General features: G+C 39.3%; 1 protein-coding gene across 3 annotated transcripts; it reads left to right on the top strand.

The window, feature by feature from the left end:
- The first annotated feature begins 102 nt into the window (after window positions 1-102).
- Window positions 103-15,930, top strand: ZBTB26 (zinc finger and BTB domain containing 26). Of its 3 annotated transcripts, none has more exons than XM_009002641.5 (2): window positions 103-213; window positions 11,569-15,930. In XM_009002641.5, the coding sequence occupies exon 2, from the start codon at window positions 11,579-11,581 to the stop codon at window positions 12,902-12,904; it is 1,326 nt and encodes a 441-aa protein (XP_009000889.1). In that variant the 5' UTR covers window positions 103-213; window positions 11,569-11,578; the 3' UTR covers window positions 12,905-15,930. The 3 variants fall into 3 exon arrangements, with proteins under 3 accessions (XP_009000889.1, XP_002743334.1, XP_035112854.1); XM_002743288.7 differs by having other exon boundaries at window positions 103-217; XM_035256963.3 differs by having other exon boundaries at window positions 103-515.
- Window positions 15,931-16,162: the final 232 nt, after the last annotated feature.

Genomic DNA, 16,162 nt, shown 5'->3' with positions numbered 1-16,162 from the left:
GAAATTCCCCCTCTGGGGCCCCGTTGTCCTCCGAGCCTTCCGATTGGCGGAGAGGACCATGGGACCTGGAAGTTGTCTTTGTCCGGCCAGGGCTGCCCTTCCGGTTCCGTTGGGTCCCCCTTTGGCTCGGGTTCCCTGCCCCTCCCCCTTCCCGGAGCCCCGAGGGGCCGGAGCTCCTGGCGTTGCCGGATCCTGACGGCGGCCTTCCCCCGGGTCTGTAAGTGCGGAGGCGGCCGGAGCGCCGGGCTGGGGTGCGGGGTCTCTCAAAATGGAACCCCCTGGGGCCCTGGATCGGCCGGGACCTGCACTGGAATGGGAGCCGAGAGGATGGCCTAGGCTCCTGGGGAATTGTGGAACCCTTGGCCCGGCCCACGCTGCGCCCCGCCCCTTTCCCTTCCGTGCGACTGGAGTGGGGAGCCCGAGGATGCCCCTGGGACCGCCTCCTAGGACCCCAGCTGAGGGCCCAGCAGTTGGCTTGGGGTCCTGACTCTGGCATCTTATAAGAAGTGCCAGAGGTGAGGCCCTAAGAAAACGAGCCACGGGAGCTAGCCCAAGACAAGGCATTCAGTGCCAGTCCTTGAGAATCTCTATGAGTGCCAGGTTACCCTTTTGCTGGGGTTTTCCCCTATTTGGCCACTGGCTGCAGCACCTTTTATATTACTGGCGCTATGCCAGACACTGGAGAGTCGCAAGATACTGTTCCAGTTTTCAGGATTAAGTTTGGGAGCCAGATCTTAACAAATAACTACTCGTGTGTGTGTGTGTGTGTGTGTGTGTGTGTGTGTGTCAGTCTTTTATGTGTTAATTGTTCAAGGGGCAGTTGCTGAGAAGGCAATGAAAGTGATGTCTGATTTATACTTGGAGAGGGTAAGGTGTTGAAGAGCTTTTCAGGGAGAACAGTTGCAATGCTGTGGAGAAATGACTGAGCATAACTTGTGTGGGAAGAGGAGGAAATGGGGGGACTCCTATGCACAGAATGGATAGGAGACTGGGAAAGTCAACTGAGGTCCAGATGGTGAACGATGTAATCCTAAAGGAGGGTAGCTTTTTGAAGAGTTCAGAGCAGAAGATTGATATGGTCAGATTTGCACTGCAGAAAATAATTTTGTTCTATAGAAGCCCATAGAGAAGGAATTTCTATTAACTACATTTAGACTCGTTAGCTAAAAGCTAGGAACTCTTATTGAAGATACTTTTGAAGGGGTAAAGGGATCAGCCTAGTGAGAGGCAAAGAATTCCTGAAACACAGTTATAATGGTGTTATTGGAAAGGAGACAAGTATCCTGGAGATGATTATGTCCAGACTCCATAATTAACTGAATGCTGAAGAAGTGAGAGGGACCAAATCTAATTCTTAGGTTTTAGACCTCTGAGTTGAAGGATGATGATCCCATTATGAGAAATAAAGCCATAAGCTTAGTGTAGATTATGAATTTGTTTTTTGGACATGCTGAATTAAAGATCTAATGAGATAGACACATAGAGCTGTCCAGCATAGAGTGGGAAATGCAAATCTGTAGCTCAGCCTAAACATTGTATAGAGGTAAAAGTTTGAATTATCAACATGTAAGTGGAAACCATGGGAATAGCTGACATCAGGAAGAGAATTTTGAAACATAAGGAAATTTGGGGTGTGCATTTATGAAGCAGAAAGAAGAACTGGAGCCAGTAGTAGTCAGTGGAGTAGTGGAAATAGAGGTAGGCAATAAAGCTTAAGAGTGCAGGGTTCCAGCAACCAAGAAGTCCCAGCAATCAAGAGAATTTTGAGGAGAGACCACTTGATCAATTCATGAAGAGTATCTGGAGACTTGGGAGAGCGGAGAGTATTTCATTTCTTTATGAAAAGGTCATTAGTGACCTTTTTTAAAAAGCAATTTAGTACAGTGATGAGGTGATACTCTATGAAATATTAGGCACCTCAGCTGATTTAGTGTTAAATGGGAATAAGAATAGGACACATATAAAGGATTTCACAAAGAAAACTGACAGTCTTTATTTGTTTACCTAACACATACTTATAAGGTATGTAACAGACACTTTTCTAAACTTTAAAAATTTAAATCATTTATTTTCCATAACAACCCTATGAAGTAAATTACTATTGGTAGATGGGAAAATTGAAGCAGAGTAGTTCAGGGTTACACAGAAGATAGTTGAGCAGGGTTTTGATCCTAGGAAACGTGGCTCCAGAGACCATGGTTTTACCCACTGCTCTATGCAGTGACTGAATGTAGGAGCCAAAGAAGTGGGAAAAATTTAAGCAAAGAGAGGCTCATTGATAAAAATGGAGAGGCTTAGAAGGAGACCCAGGTTGAGAAGAAGGTAAGTAAAGGATTTATGTTTGATGTTTTTTATTTCTTTCTTCCTATCTTAGTTCTGTTTCCACTCTATGCCAATTTAGGTTAATTTCTTCCACTCATGCTTTCATTTATCACTTACCATCTGTAATCAGGTCTCTTTTTCATATCCATCCAACTCATGGATCCTCCTTGATGTCAGGCAGGCTCCTTTGGCTCAAGACCAGACTCATGATCTCATGCCCTCCGATACTCACTGCTTTATTGAATTACACTAAGTCAGAAATATCCAGTTACTCAAACCAAATATCCTGGAGTACTATTGACTCTTTCCTTTCATTGGTCACCAAGCCCATGAGTTCTTTGTTTGAAATGTCTTTCAAATCTCCCCTCTCCATCGATTATGTCGTTGTCTCTCTTCAGGCCCATGTCATTCTGTCTTGATTTGTTAGGGTAATCACATACTTAAATGCTTCCTTGTTTCTATGTTTACTATTCTCCAAGCCATTTTCCTTAAAAATTTTTTTGGCTTATTGAAGTTTAGACAGTGCACGAGTGGAGGCATCATGCATTTCCAGTGATAGAGAAGTAGCCTAGAACAGGTATTTTTGAGTACCTTGAACTGAGGTTTAGTTTGGTTAAGTTTGGCCATGGGGATTGGGATGTGGGGATTGTTAAAATAGAGAGGTAATAAAACCTTGAGAAACAGAAGACAAGCTTTTTGAAAAAAACATAGCAAAAAATTGAAGACTTAGCTTTGAAAGAGATACTTATACTTACACAATTTAGTGAAGCCTCAAGGAACAGATCAGCACAACAGTGGTGGAAAACTGAGATCAATAGTTAAGTAATTTGCCCATTTTTGCATAACAGTTTAAAAAAAAGAACTAGGCCAGTGCCTGTAATCACAGCACTTTGGGAGGTGGGAGGCTGAGGCATGAGAATCACTTAAACCTAGGAGGCTAAGGTGGTGGTGAGCCAAGATTGCACACTGCACACCAGTCTCAGTGACAGGGCGAGACTTGGTCTCAAAAAATAAAAAAATAAAAATAATTACGTCTATATTTGTCAACATAAATTGCTCTCAAAAACAATGAGTGAAAAATGTAAGCTGCAAAACAATATGTATAGTTTATGTACAAGAAACTTAATTATGTTATACTTTCTGTGGCTAGACATATAGAAGTATTGTTTTTAAAATGCCAGAAAGGGCTGGGTACAGTGGCTCATGCCTGCAATCCCAGCACAATGGGAGGCTGTGGTGGGTGGGTCACTTGAGGTCAGGAGTTCAAGACCAGCCTGGCCAACATGGTGAAACCCCATCTCTACTAAAAATATAAAAATTAGCCAGGTATGGTGGCATGTGCCTTAATCCCAGCTACGCGGGAGGCTGAGGCAGGAGAATCACTTGAACTCAGGAGGTGGAGGTTGCAGTGAGCCAAGATCGTGCCACTGCACTCCAGCCTGGTCAAGAGAGCACAAGACTCCATCTCAAAAAAATAATAAATAAATAAAATGCAGGGAGAGAAGTTCATTGAGAAGGGAAATTACATCTAAAATCTTTAACAATTTTTCAAGAAGAATATATTCTATACATATTACTTAAAAGTTGAAACAAAAGCTTGAGAACTTGGAGAATATAGTGTCATGAAAGTTACCTAAATGAACAAGATTACGGTTTATAGAGAGAAAGGCTGTAGTATAATAAAGCCTCTTTAGAAAAAGAACATATGTCAGTGAGGGACAAAGATTTCCAAGTAGTTGTGAGTGGTAAGTTGAAAGATAAGGGCACTTTTGTGAGACAGGTGAGGAAGCAAACTGATACATAGCTTAGGAATTTATTATACAGATAGAAAAATTTTACTTGCCAGTAGTTATTGGAAGCATTTGAGAAAAGAAACTGTTTTCTCAATGCTAATAGTATGGCAATGAACATTGTCCAACCGGGAATATTCAATAATCAGTCTTTTACTATTCTTATTTGAACAAAGGGAAAATTTTAAATTAGTTATAATTGTGGAAGGTTTGTATAAATATAAATGAAGAGGAGGTAAGTAAGAATATTGATATTTGAGAAATGATCATGCAAAACTTGCTAACAGAAACTCAGCAGTATTCAGATTTAATCTCTGTAACTGAGGTGATAGATGATAAAGACCTAACCTATGGAAATGATGTAAGAATGGAGGAGTGAGGAGTTGGTGATGAGTCTGAGGAAAGAATCAACAAAATGTGGTGACAGTGTCTCTAATCTACCTGATAAATTCTTTAATTTCTTTCAGTTACAAGAAGCATAATTTTAGATTTATATTATAGAATTCTAAATTATGTGAGTGATTTTTATGACTATTTTGAGCAATTACTACTATACTTAGAAGTTACCTACAGTGGGGGTTCTGAATCAAATTCTGAAATCAAAATTGGGGATTCTGAAATCAAATATATTCATAATTTTTATTCTCTGCTTTATTTGCAAGTGGCATTAAGTTTCAGTCCACAAAGATGAATATACAAAAGATGGAAAATTAAGTAAAATAGATGAGAAAGGTATAATAAGGATAAAGCGGTAACATGCAATCAGGAATATGACTAATACATAAATGCTTGCCATTTAAGTCTTCTAATTTCATGCAAATATGGCTTGGGTTAAAATTTTTGTTTTTAAACATAAACCTTTTTTGAAAGCATAACAAACACAAAAATATACAAGTCATAAGTGTGCAGCTCGATAAATTTTCTTGGCCTATGTTTGTGATACTGAATGTAAGGAAGAAAGTCTGAAGAGTTACACAATTAATATTATCCTTGAGATAAAACTATACCAGCCAGGCACAGTGGCTCACGCCTGTAATCCCAGTACTTTTCAAGGCCGAGGTGGGCAGATCACCTGAGATCAGGAGTTCGAGAACAGCCTGACCAACATGGTGAAACCCTATCTCTACTAAAAACACAAAAATTAGACACACATGGTGTTACGTGCTTGTAATCTCAGCTACCCAGGAGGCTGAGGCAGGAGAAGCAATGAACACGGGAGGCAAAAGTTGCAGTGAGCCGAGATCGCACTATTGCTCTCCAGCCTGGGCAATGAGATTGAAACTCCATCTCAAAAAAAGAATAAAAAGAAACTGTACCTAGCTTAGTTGTTTCATACTTGGATTTTGGCATCATGCAGCATAAACACAAGTTCCATATCTAACACTTAATGCTTTCAACTTCTGTTAGCCTTTACAAGTTATTTATGTTCTCTTAGTTTCCTCATATACAAAATGTGGGATGATGGTAATATCTATCTGTAGAGGATTAAATGGGTCAATTTATTTATTATTATCATTATTATTATTATTATTATTATTTTTTGAGATAGGATCTGGCTCTGTCACCCACACTGGAGTACAGTGGCATGATCATGGCTCACTGCAATCTCTGCCTCCTGGGCTCAAGCCATCTTTCCACTTCAGCCTCCCAAGAAGCTGGGACTACAGGCACACATCACAATGCCCAGTTAATTTTTGTATTTTTTGTAGAGATGGGGTTTCACCATGTTGGCCAGGCTGGTCTTGAACTCCTGAGCTCAAGTAATATGCCCACTTCAGCCTCCCAAAGTGCTAGAAAACAGGCATGAACCACTGCGTTTAGCCTAAATGATCAATTTAGGTATAGCATCTATACCTGGAATGTAACAAGGAAGATTAGTTATCATTTCTCTTATTTTAAAATAAAATTAAGATGGTTCATAAGAAACTTTTTTTTAACTATTAAAAACATTTTTTTTTTTTAAGACAGAGTCTCGCTTTGTTGCTCAGGCTGGAGTGCAGTGGCACGATCTAAGCTCATTGCAACCTCTGCCTCCCGGGTTCAAGTGATTCTCCTGCCTCAGCCTCCTGAGTAGCTGGGACTACAGGCATATGCCACCATGCCCGGCTAATTTTTTGTATTTTTAGTAGAGATGGGGTTTCACTGTGTTAGCCAGGATGGTCTCAATCTCCTGACCTCATGATCCGCCTGCCTCGGCCTCCCGAAGTGCTGGGATTACAGGCATAAGTCACCGCACCTGGCCTAAAAAAAATTTTTTTAACTGTTTAAAACAGGCTCATGCTTCGAATCCTAGCACTTTGGGAGGCCTTGTAGAAAGACTGCTTGAACCCAGGAGTTTTGGGTTACAGTGAGATTTGATTGCACCCCTACACTCCAGGCTAGGCAACACAGTGAGACCCTGTCTCTACAAAAAATAAAAACATTAGCCAGGTGTGATGGTGTAGTCCTGGCGACTCAGAAAGCTGAGGCATGATGATTGCTTGAGCCTTGGTGCCAAGGCAGCGGTGTGCTTTGATTACACCACTGCACTCTAGCCTGGGTGACAGATGACAGAGTGAGACCTTGTCTCAAAAAAAAAAAGATAAAATTTGGTTTTATATTGCCAAAACTATTTTGGAAACAAACTCTAGAAAGAAAGTTTTCCACAGGCACTCGAAAGAGGATATCATGATAATGAAGAACATCTCTACCATAGCCTAGTAATAATTTCATGGGGGAACATTAAGAACTCATTTTTCTGTTTTTTTGTCAAATGAGCTGTGTAAAGTATAACAAACCATTGGTCCATGTCCTCAAATAACAGTCTATTGGAAAGAGAAACTAGTGACAGGAAACAATTAAGGGATAAGATGTGTGGCCTGGAAATAAGAATTTATCAAAGAGAGACAATAGAGTGGGCTGACACATCCTAGGGAAAATGTCCTTTAAAAAAGCCGATAAGGCCAGACATGGTGGCTCAAACCTGTAATCCCAGCACTTTGGGAGGCTGAGGTGGGCGGATCACAAGGTCAGTAGATCGAGACCATCTTGGCCAACATGGTGAAACCCCGTCTCTTCTAAAAATACAAAAAAATTTGCTGGGCATGGTGATGCACACCTGTAGTCCCAGCTACTCAGGAGGCTGAGGCAGGAGAATTGCTTATACCCAGGAGGCGGAGATTGCAGTGAGCCGAGATTGCGCCACTGCACTACAGCATGGGTGACAGTGCAAGACTCCATCTCAAAAAAAAAGCCAATAAAGTTTGCTCACATTCTTAGACTACAGCAGACAGATCAAAGCAAACACTTCCCTGAACTATCTGGTTGGCTGCTCTTGTTGATCATTTTCTTGAGAACTGATAGATAGGAAGCACAGTCATGCATCATCTAATGACTGGGATGCATTCTGAGAAATGCGTCGTTAGCTGATTTCATCATTGTGTGAACATCACAGAGTGTACTTAATGCAAACCTGGATGGTATAGCCTACTATACACTTAGGCTGTATGATACAACCTATTGCTCCTAGGCTACAAACCTGTGCCACATGTTATTATACTGTATACTGTAGGGAACTAACACAATGGTGTTTATGTATCTAACATATCCAAATATAAAAAAGGTACAGTAAAAATATGGTATTATAGTCTGTGGGACCGTCATTGTATATGCAGTTCATTGCTGACCGAAACACTGTCATATGACACGTGACTAAATGAAACTACACTCCAGCTTTTCATCTTTACAGCAAGGAACAATTGTCTTTGAGGATAGTTGTCTAAAGCATTGTGAATACTGACATAATATAGGAAAAAGCAATGAATGCTTATTTTGTGGTGTGAGGAGGAAAATACTGACCTGGTTTTATAGGCACCTTCAAAACCAGCTAATGCTAAAAAAGAACGCCACTTTTGTTTGGCCACTTAAAACAAGTCATTTTTACAACTCTGGTTATAAATTGGAACATTCACCATTCCAATTCCAGAATGAATATTTTAAGCCACTTCAGTTGCTTAAAGTGACCAATGATAATAGTTTTGCTATTTTAAATTACTGACATATTCCATTTATCTTCTAGATTTTCCCTTCATATTTGATACTCACTGTCTTTTCTCTGATGTTTCATCTGCTTGTCTACATCACTCCTCTCTCAATGCAGTTTTTGTATTTATTGTGATTATTATTTGGCTGGATATTCAAAATGTCATATAAGGGGAAAGCTTATGCTTTGTGTATGTTTTTAAAAATATACTTATGGCCGGGTGCAGGGGCTCACGCCTATAATCCCAGCACTTTGGGAGGCTGAGGTGGGTGGATCACGAGGTCAAGAGATGGAGACCATCCTGGTCAATAAGGTGAAACCCCGTCTCTACTAAAAATACAAAAAATTAGCTGGGCATGGTGGTGTGCGCCTGTAGTCCCAGCTACTTGGGAGGCTGAGGCAGGAGAATTGCTTGAACCCAGAAGGCGGAGGTTGCGGTGAGCCGAGATCATGCCATTGCACTCCAGCCTGGGTAACAAGAGCGAAACTCCGTCTCAAAAAATAAATAAATAAAAATAAAAATATATTTATTACTTGTCATTTCACTGGTGCCATACCAGTTCCCTCTCCTAAATTTCATCTCTCTTGCAAGGCCATTCTCATTCAACTGAACTCCTAAGTTTAGAATCTTTACACATTTCCTTTATTCATTCTCTATATCCTGTAAGTTACCAAGTTCTTTGAGATATCTTTTGTTATTTTTCCTTTCTTCTTATTCCCATTTTTATTTCTTTCTAGACCGTCATGGCCTCAGACCTGTAATGTTTCTGCAGACACTAAGCTGATCTTCCTAACAACAGTTCTTCCTTACCGCTGTCAAACTAATCTGATAGGTTCAACTAATGCAAACTGAGCACTTGCTATACAATATTAGGTGATTGGAATACACATTGATTTGAACAGAAGAGAGTTTGGCCAATAATGGGGCAAGCAATGTAGCTGCAATAAGTATAATATAATTCAGAGCAGAAGGAAAGGATGTTTTGTCTTAGAAGATGCAAGTTCCCAGCATTAGATGGAGATGCTTTTCTTTAATGCCATTAAACTTGGAGTTTGGATAGGAAGGAGTACTATGCAATGGTCCAGTAGAGACAATTCTATTTTATCAAGCCATCAGGGAAGAGCCTCTCAGAGAAAATAAAAGAGTCAGAATTGTTCAGAAAGTAGGTTTTTGTTTTTGTTTTTTGTTTGTTTGTTTGTTTTGAGACAGAGTATAGTTCTTGTTGCCCAGGCTGGAGTGCAATGGTAGGATCTCGACTCACTGCATCCTCTGCCACCCAGGTTCAAGCGATTCTTCTACCTCAGCCTCCCGAGTAGCTTGGATTACAGGCATGCACCACTACGCCCAACTCATATTGTATTTTTAGTAAAGACGGGGTTTCTCCATGTTGGTCAGGCTGGTCTCAAACTCCCGACCTCAAGTGATTCTCCTGCTTCGGCCTCCTAAAGTGCTGGGATTATAGGTGTAAGCCACCACACCCAGGTTAGAAAGTAGTGTTTTAAACGAAGCAAGCAAGTATCATAATGTCTGGAGCCAAGAGAGTGCTTTTACATATCAGGCACTAAGGAATAAGAATAAAACTTGGACTCTGCCATCAGTAGCTGATATTCATTGTTACAGAAGTTGAGATTATAAAGATTGGACTTTGGGGCCAGATGTGGCCAGAAGTTGGTTGTCTCATCTAACTCTGAGCTAAGGGCTTAATTAATACATAAAATTCGGTGAATTTCTTAATGCATTGAGATTATAGAGCTATATCTCAAAGACAGACCTAATGTACCTACCAATCTCGTACAAGACTGGTATACAAAGAGAATGCCAATTAATTATGTCATTAGTTTATAAAGACTGGTGGATTGGAATTGTCATGTTGCATGGAAAAATTTATGTTTCCCCTTGAGAGAGAGACAAATGAGAAAATCATTTATAAGAGTACAGAATCAGAACATGGAGACTTTCTTCCAAGGAACTGCTATATAAGGAATCAGTATGCAGACAGTTGGGGAAAGATACCTTCTCCATTGTTGAATGAGTGTTTCCAGTTTACCTTAATCATGATTAGGTTTGGTTAATTGGTTTATGCTCAAGAGTTAATTCTTCATCCAGGAGATGATGGGAAGTCACTGAAGGATTTTAGGTAGGGGGTAGGGTATAATCAGGTCTCTGTTTTTGAAAGATGTGGTGGTATGAAAACTGTATTAGAGGTAACATAAGCAAGAAGCCAAGGCAACATTTATGAATCAGTTCTAGTAGTCCACATAATGAATAATGATTAATAGGGATTGATTAGATCTATCTTACTCCTACTCAGATTCCCACCATGTAGCTCATCTGGTTTTTCTACATCAAGTATTTTATTTTCTATATCAGTAAATATTCCTTAAAAGAGAGTTTAGCCAGGCGCGGTGGCTCACGCCTGTAATCCCAGCACTTTGGGAGACCAAGGTGGGCGGATCATGAGGTCAAGAGATCGAGACCATCCTGGCCAACATGGTGAAACCCCATCTCTACTAAAAATACAAAAATTAGCTGGGCATGGTGGCATGCACCTGTAGGTCCAGCTACTTGGGAGGCTGAGGCAGGAGAATTGCTCCAAGATTGCACCACTGCACTCCAGCCTGGCACCTGGCGATGGAGTGAGACTCTGTCTCAAAAAAAAAAAGAGAGAGAGAGAGTTTCGATTTTTCCAGAATGAACAGGATAAAGAACTTTGTCTTTGCCTAAACATTGTCTCCAGGTCTGTGACTTTCATTTCATTACAGAAATACTTGTATGAATAAGTTTATATCAGTTTAAACAGAAAAAGGTTTGGCCAGGAATTGGGCACGCAGTGTCAGTGCAGTTGTTTAAAATATGGAGCAAAGGAATGCGTGTTTGCTATAGGTTCCCTCCCCCTTTTTTTTTTTTTTTTGGTTTGCTGTTCTTAAGAGACCAGTTTTTACTGAATGATTCCAGGGAGGTGAAAATCTCCATATTAGAGTCTGGAAGTGGGAAGACAATTGCTCTTGTCTTAGAAGAAGCAGGTTCACAGCTTTTAACAAAATAAGATAATTATTTCATCTTTACTTGTGTGGGCATGTTTTAGTTTGCTTTAGAAACCTGATAGAATTCTCATGTGAGAAGTTAATAGATACTCTTAGAGTATCTCAAGCACTATTCTTGTATTAAGTATCTTTGGAAGTTGAATGAATGCCAAGCTATTTACACAAATACAAGTCCACTCTTTAGGTACAACTGGCACTTGAAGTTGGTAAGCAGTAATTGTTAACAGCCTTTGAAACTTGTTATTGTAGCTTCATCTTTCAAGGAAAATTTCAATTGTATAATATACAAAACAGATATGACAACACAGATTTGTTTTTGGAAGGTAAATCCAGCTTTCTTAATTGTTTGAATTTCCTTAAATTCCACCTTTTTACATTTCTGTTCTTTAGGTCTGCCAAAATGTCTGAAAGATCAGATCTCCTTCACTTCAAGTTTGAAAATTATGGAGATTCAATGTTACAAAAAATGAACAAATTAAGAGAAGAGAATAAATTTTGTGATGTTACAGTTCTCATAGATGATATTGAGGTACAGGGGCATAAAATTGTGTTTGCTGCAGGTTCCCCCTTCTTAAGAGACCAGTTTTTACTGAATGATTCCAGAGAGGTGAAAATCTCCATATTACAGAGTTCCGAAGTGGGGAGACAATTGCTCTTATCCTGTTATAGTGGTGTGCTGGAATTCCCTGAGATGGAACTGGTAAATTACTTGACTGCTGCAAGTTTTCTTCAGATGAGCCACATTGTAGAACGGTGCACACAGGCCCTGTGGAAGTTTATAAAGCCAAAACAACCAATGGATAGTAAAGAGGCATGTGAACCACAGAGTGCTTCTCCCCAGTCAAACGAACAGCAGGGAGATGCCAGAGGCTCCCCAAAGCAGGACTCACCTTGTATTCATCCATCTGAAGACAGTATGGATATGGAGGACAGTGATATTCAGATTGTTAAGGTAGAATCTATTGGGGATGTATCAGAGGTTAGAAGTAAAAAAGATCAGAACCAGTTTATTTCTTCTGAACCCACTGCTTTACATTCATCAGAGCCCCAGCACTCCCTGATAAATTCAACTGTGGAAAACAGAGTAAGTGAAATAGAACAAAACCATCTCCACAATTATGCCCTTTCTTATACAGGTAATGATAACATCATCATGGCCTCAAAAGATGTCTTTGGCCCTAATAGTCGAGGTGTAGACAAAGGCCTACAGTGGCATCACCAGTGTCCAAAGTGTACCAGGGTGTTTCGTCACCTGGAGAACTACGCCAACCATTTAAAAATGCACAAACTCTTTATGTGTCTACTCTGCGGCAAGACTTTTACTCAGAAAGGCAACCTTCATCGACACATGCGTGTGCATGCCGGAATTAAACCTTTCCAGTGTAAAATCTGTGGGAAAACCTTTTCTCAGAAGTGTTCCTTGCAGGATCATCTTAACCTTCACAGTGGAGATAAGCCCCATAAGTGTAACTATTGTGATATGGTTTTTGCACATAAACCAGTTTTGAGGAAACACCTTAAACAGCTGCATGGCAAAAACAGCTTTGATAATGCCAATGAGAGAAATGTACAAGACCTCACAGTGGATTTTGATTCCTTTGCATGTACAACAGTCACAGACTCTAAAGGGTGTCAGCCACAACCCGATGCAACACAGGTCCTGGATGCAGGTAAACTGGCCCAAGCTGTTCTGAACTTAAGAAATGATAGTACTTGTGTGAATTGAGTAGGGGCTTCATGCTCACAACTTGAACTGACTGAGAATGTGGCAATAGTCTCAGTCTTTTTAGGAGTGATTTTGCTAGTTTGACTTCTCCAAAGCCTCTGTGCAGGTGGTAGGGAGTGAGTCAAAGCACTAATAGACCAGGCAACTTACCACTTGGAGTGGATTTGCCTTACTTTTGCCCTCTCCCATTTTCTGTTTTGAGTTAATTTATCTTGTAAAGTCTGTTTTCCTTTCCCAAGGAATAATTCCTTTTGTCTACCTAACATTGACTTACGTCTTAGACTGACACTGTTTTAGGCTTTTCACTAGGCACATTATGAAGGTACCAACAAGTTAATAACATCACCTACTCTCCACTAATAATTGCTATGCTAAGAGAAGTGAATAATCTTTGGTAGAAAATAGGCTGAGATATAAGGTGATATTGCTATTGACCTGAAAATGTGATAGAACTTATGGTTGCCTATTGATTATTCTTCCATGTCTGATAAATGATTCTGCTTCTACCATTTGTACGTGTCTTAGAGCTGGTTATAAAGAAGTATGCTGGTTTGTTATGTACTCTTTTCAACAGTATCATAGCCCAACTTCATCTCATTGAATTGTTCACACACACCAGAGTGCCCTCTCTACAGGAACACCTGCAGGCAGATAGTTAGGGGTGGCCATGAGAAGCCTAATCAACAGGGATAGAAGTACACTTATACAACAGCACTTAAATGGGAGGTTTCTCCGGTAGCGTGTCCCATAAGCGGCCAGATGCTTATAATTAATGTGTAACTTGATGCTTTTGAGATCAGGACTGCTCCAGGCACACTAAAAATGTGCTAAAGTATAATGGGCTCTCTAAAAAGAGGTTATTTGCGAGTCTCTGAATTTTGTTTCAGAGTTTAGCCATCAGAAAGGTGAGTCTGGCCATCAGTTTTGTCCTGTGCACCATAAAAATCTGAATTTTCATTTCCTCCTGTATCTTAATTTCTAAAATGGATGAAAAAAGTTAAGTTGGACACAGAAGGGGCAATCAAATTTCTGTATTCAGACATTCCTCTTAAAGGTACACTGTTCCACTTTGTTGCCTTTGATAGATTGTGAATACAAAGTTAATTTTCAAAAAGGAAAAACCAAACAACTTTTTCCTAAAACACATGTACTTCAGACCTAAAATTTTGAGTCTTATTTGTTTCTCACCCATGAGTTAGATTTAGGTAATAGTGTTAGTAGGGTCCTTAGAGAATCTTAAGAGATCATTTACTACACCTCTTTGATTTTAAGTTGGGGTATCCAAAGCCTGAAGAGGTGGCCTGGCCAGTACTGGCCAAGGTATAACTAAATATGAGCTAGTATTTTAAACCCTTGGCTTTAAAAGATTTAGTACATGAAGAATACTGCATTAGCAAAAAGCTCCTAGTTTGTGTTTCCCCTTTGTGTCTCCTTGTTGGCTTTCTGAAACAACCTGGATTTTGCCAACAAAATATTGCAGAGGGATTTATATTAATTATTTTTTAGTTAGATGAGTATTATATTCTTCCCATCCAAGTGAGTGATTTGCTAGGTGTTGTTTAGGGAAGGAAAAAGCAAGAATAATGTGAGAAGGATCTATATGTGAAATTGATTTTGTGTGGAAAATGGTGTTAATTTCCATCAGGATTTTTCTGTTTTTATTTTTGAGCTATGAGAGTGCATGCAGATTTGAAAAATTAGACTAATATAGTCAGAGGGGATCTTAAATTGTTAGGCTTGATACATGTACATGTATCATTGTTATCACATGTAAATTATCATCTTGTGAGTCAGATTTGAAATATGATTTTTGTCTTTTGTTCAAATCCTTAAAATGATAATACAGTTGAGTGCTAAGACTAATAGGTACCTTATGCCTGACATCACTTGTTATATGGTCTAATGATGCTTCCTAGCATTGTGATTTTTTACATGATCCAGCCAAAGAGTACCAATTCTATGCAATAGTGAGACTCTATCCTGTCATCCAAACAGCGTTTTTGGTATTTTCTGTCAACATCATTTCTTTACAGGGAAATTTCAAGATGGAATGCTTCCTTTGCTCACATTCTTGTCCTGTTTTGTTACTGATTCGAAGACTAAAAGGCACAGGTTTAAATAAGATAGGTCTCTTTGGTTGGAGACTATTTCTGAGTTCATTCAGTTGTTCAAGAAACATTAGTTAAGCACCTACTGTTGCCAAAAACTATGTTAGATACTGAGGATAATGAAGGTAAGATTGATGTAGTTCCTGCCCTCATGGAGCTTATAGTCTCATGTGGTCTTAGTGAAACAAGGTCTCAATTTGCTTTTATACTAGGAATAATAAAGCTGCCTTGCTGTATTCGATCAGTTAAAATCAACATCTTTGTGGTTTTGTGTCAGTAAAACATTTAGTTCTCACCTTTTGAAAATGCAAACCACTGAAGTGATTTACAGTCTCCTCCATTTTTTGGCTGGAGAGGTGTTCTGTTTCTGTGAGACATTTTTCTAATTTTTGTGGAACTTGACTTTCCTCCTTCTTTGCTTATACATGTTTGTTAGATTATATTGCAAAGAAGTCCAGTTACTGATATCCAGTACATTTTATAGAGGAAGATGACTTTCAGAAGTAGTCATATTTCTGTAAAGGAGGAAGATTTTTAAAACTTTTATCATTCAGCATTTGTATTTTATGGATCCCCAGGAGAACTAAAAAGGAGACGACTCTCTACAATAGTTTGATTGAAAAAAATTACTGTGTCACATTTATTTATTTATTATTTAATATTAAAGATAAACTCCAAACTCAAGTGGCTCTGAGGTAAATCAGATATGGTTTTAATTTGTTTAAGTTTCTTTATTAGCAGATCTATAAATGGAAGGTGACCAGTGTCACTATTTCTAAAATATTGTCCTAAACAACCCAGAACATTTTATTTCAGCTCATGAATAGCTGTTCTAAATCTGTTGTATGTTAGACATACTATGAACTACCTCTTCACTTATTATGGGGAAGTATCCTTAATAAAAGTGTGACGATTAAAGCTCTAGTGTGAGTGGTTCATTTTCTCACTCTTCCCTCCTATTCTTTTTAAATTGCTTTACTTTGAATACAGGAATGCCTTTTATGCATAGTCTTAAAAATGCATATTAATCAAGCATGCTGAGCTTGCCTTCAGAAGAAAATATGAATTAACGAGAACTGTTACTAGAGTCAATTAATTCCATGAGAACCTGTTGGCTGAAGCAGAGCAACTGCCTTTAAGAATTGGTTCA

Source organism: Callithrix jacchus, chromosome 1, assembly GCF_049354715.1.
Source record: "Callithrix jacchus isolate 240 chromosome 1, calJac240_pri, whole genome shotgun sequence".
NCBI lineage: Eukaryota > Metazoa > Chordata > Mammalia > Primates > Cebidae > Callithrix > Callithrix jacchus.
Note: the sequence above shows the minus strand (reverse complement) of the source record. Positions and strands in the feature narration are given on the sequence as shown.

Bases quoted from the DNA above. Each gene is read 5' to 3' on its own strand.
- ZBTB26 (XM_009002641.5), top strand. From the start codon at position 11,579: ATGTCTGAAAGATCAGATCTCCTTCACTTCAAGTTTGAAAATTATGGA.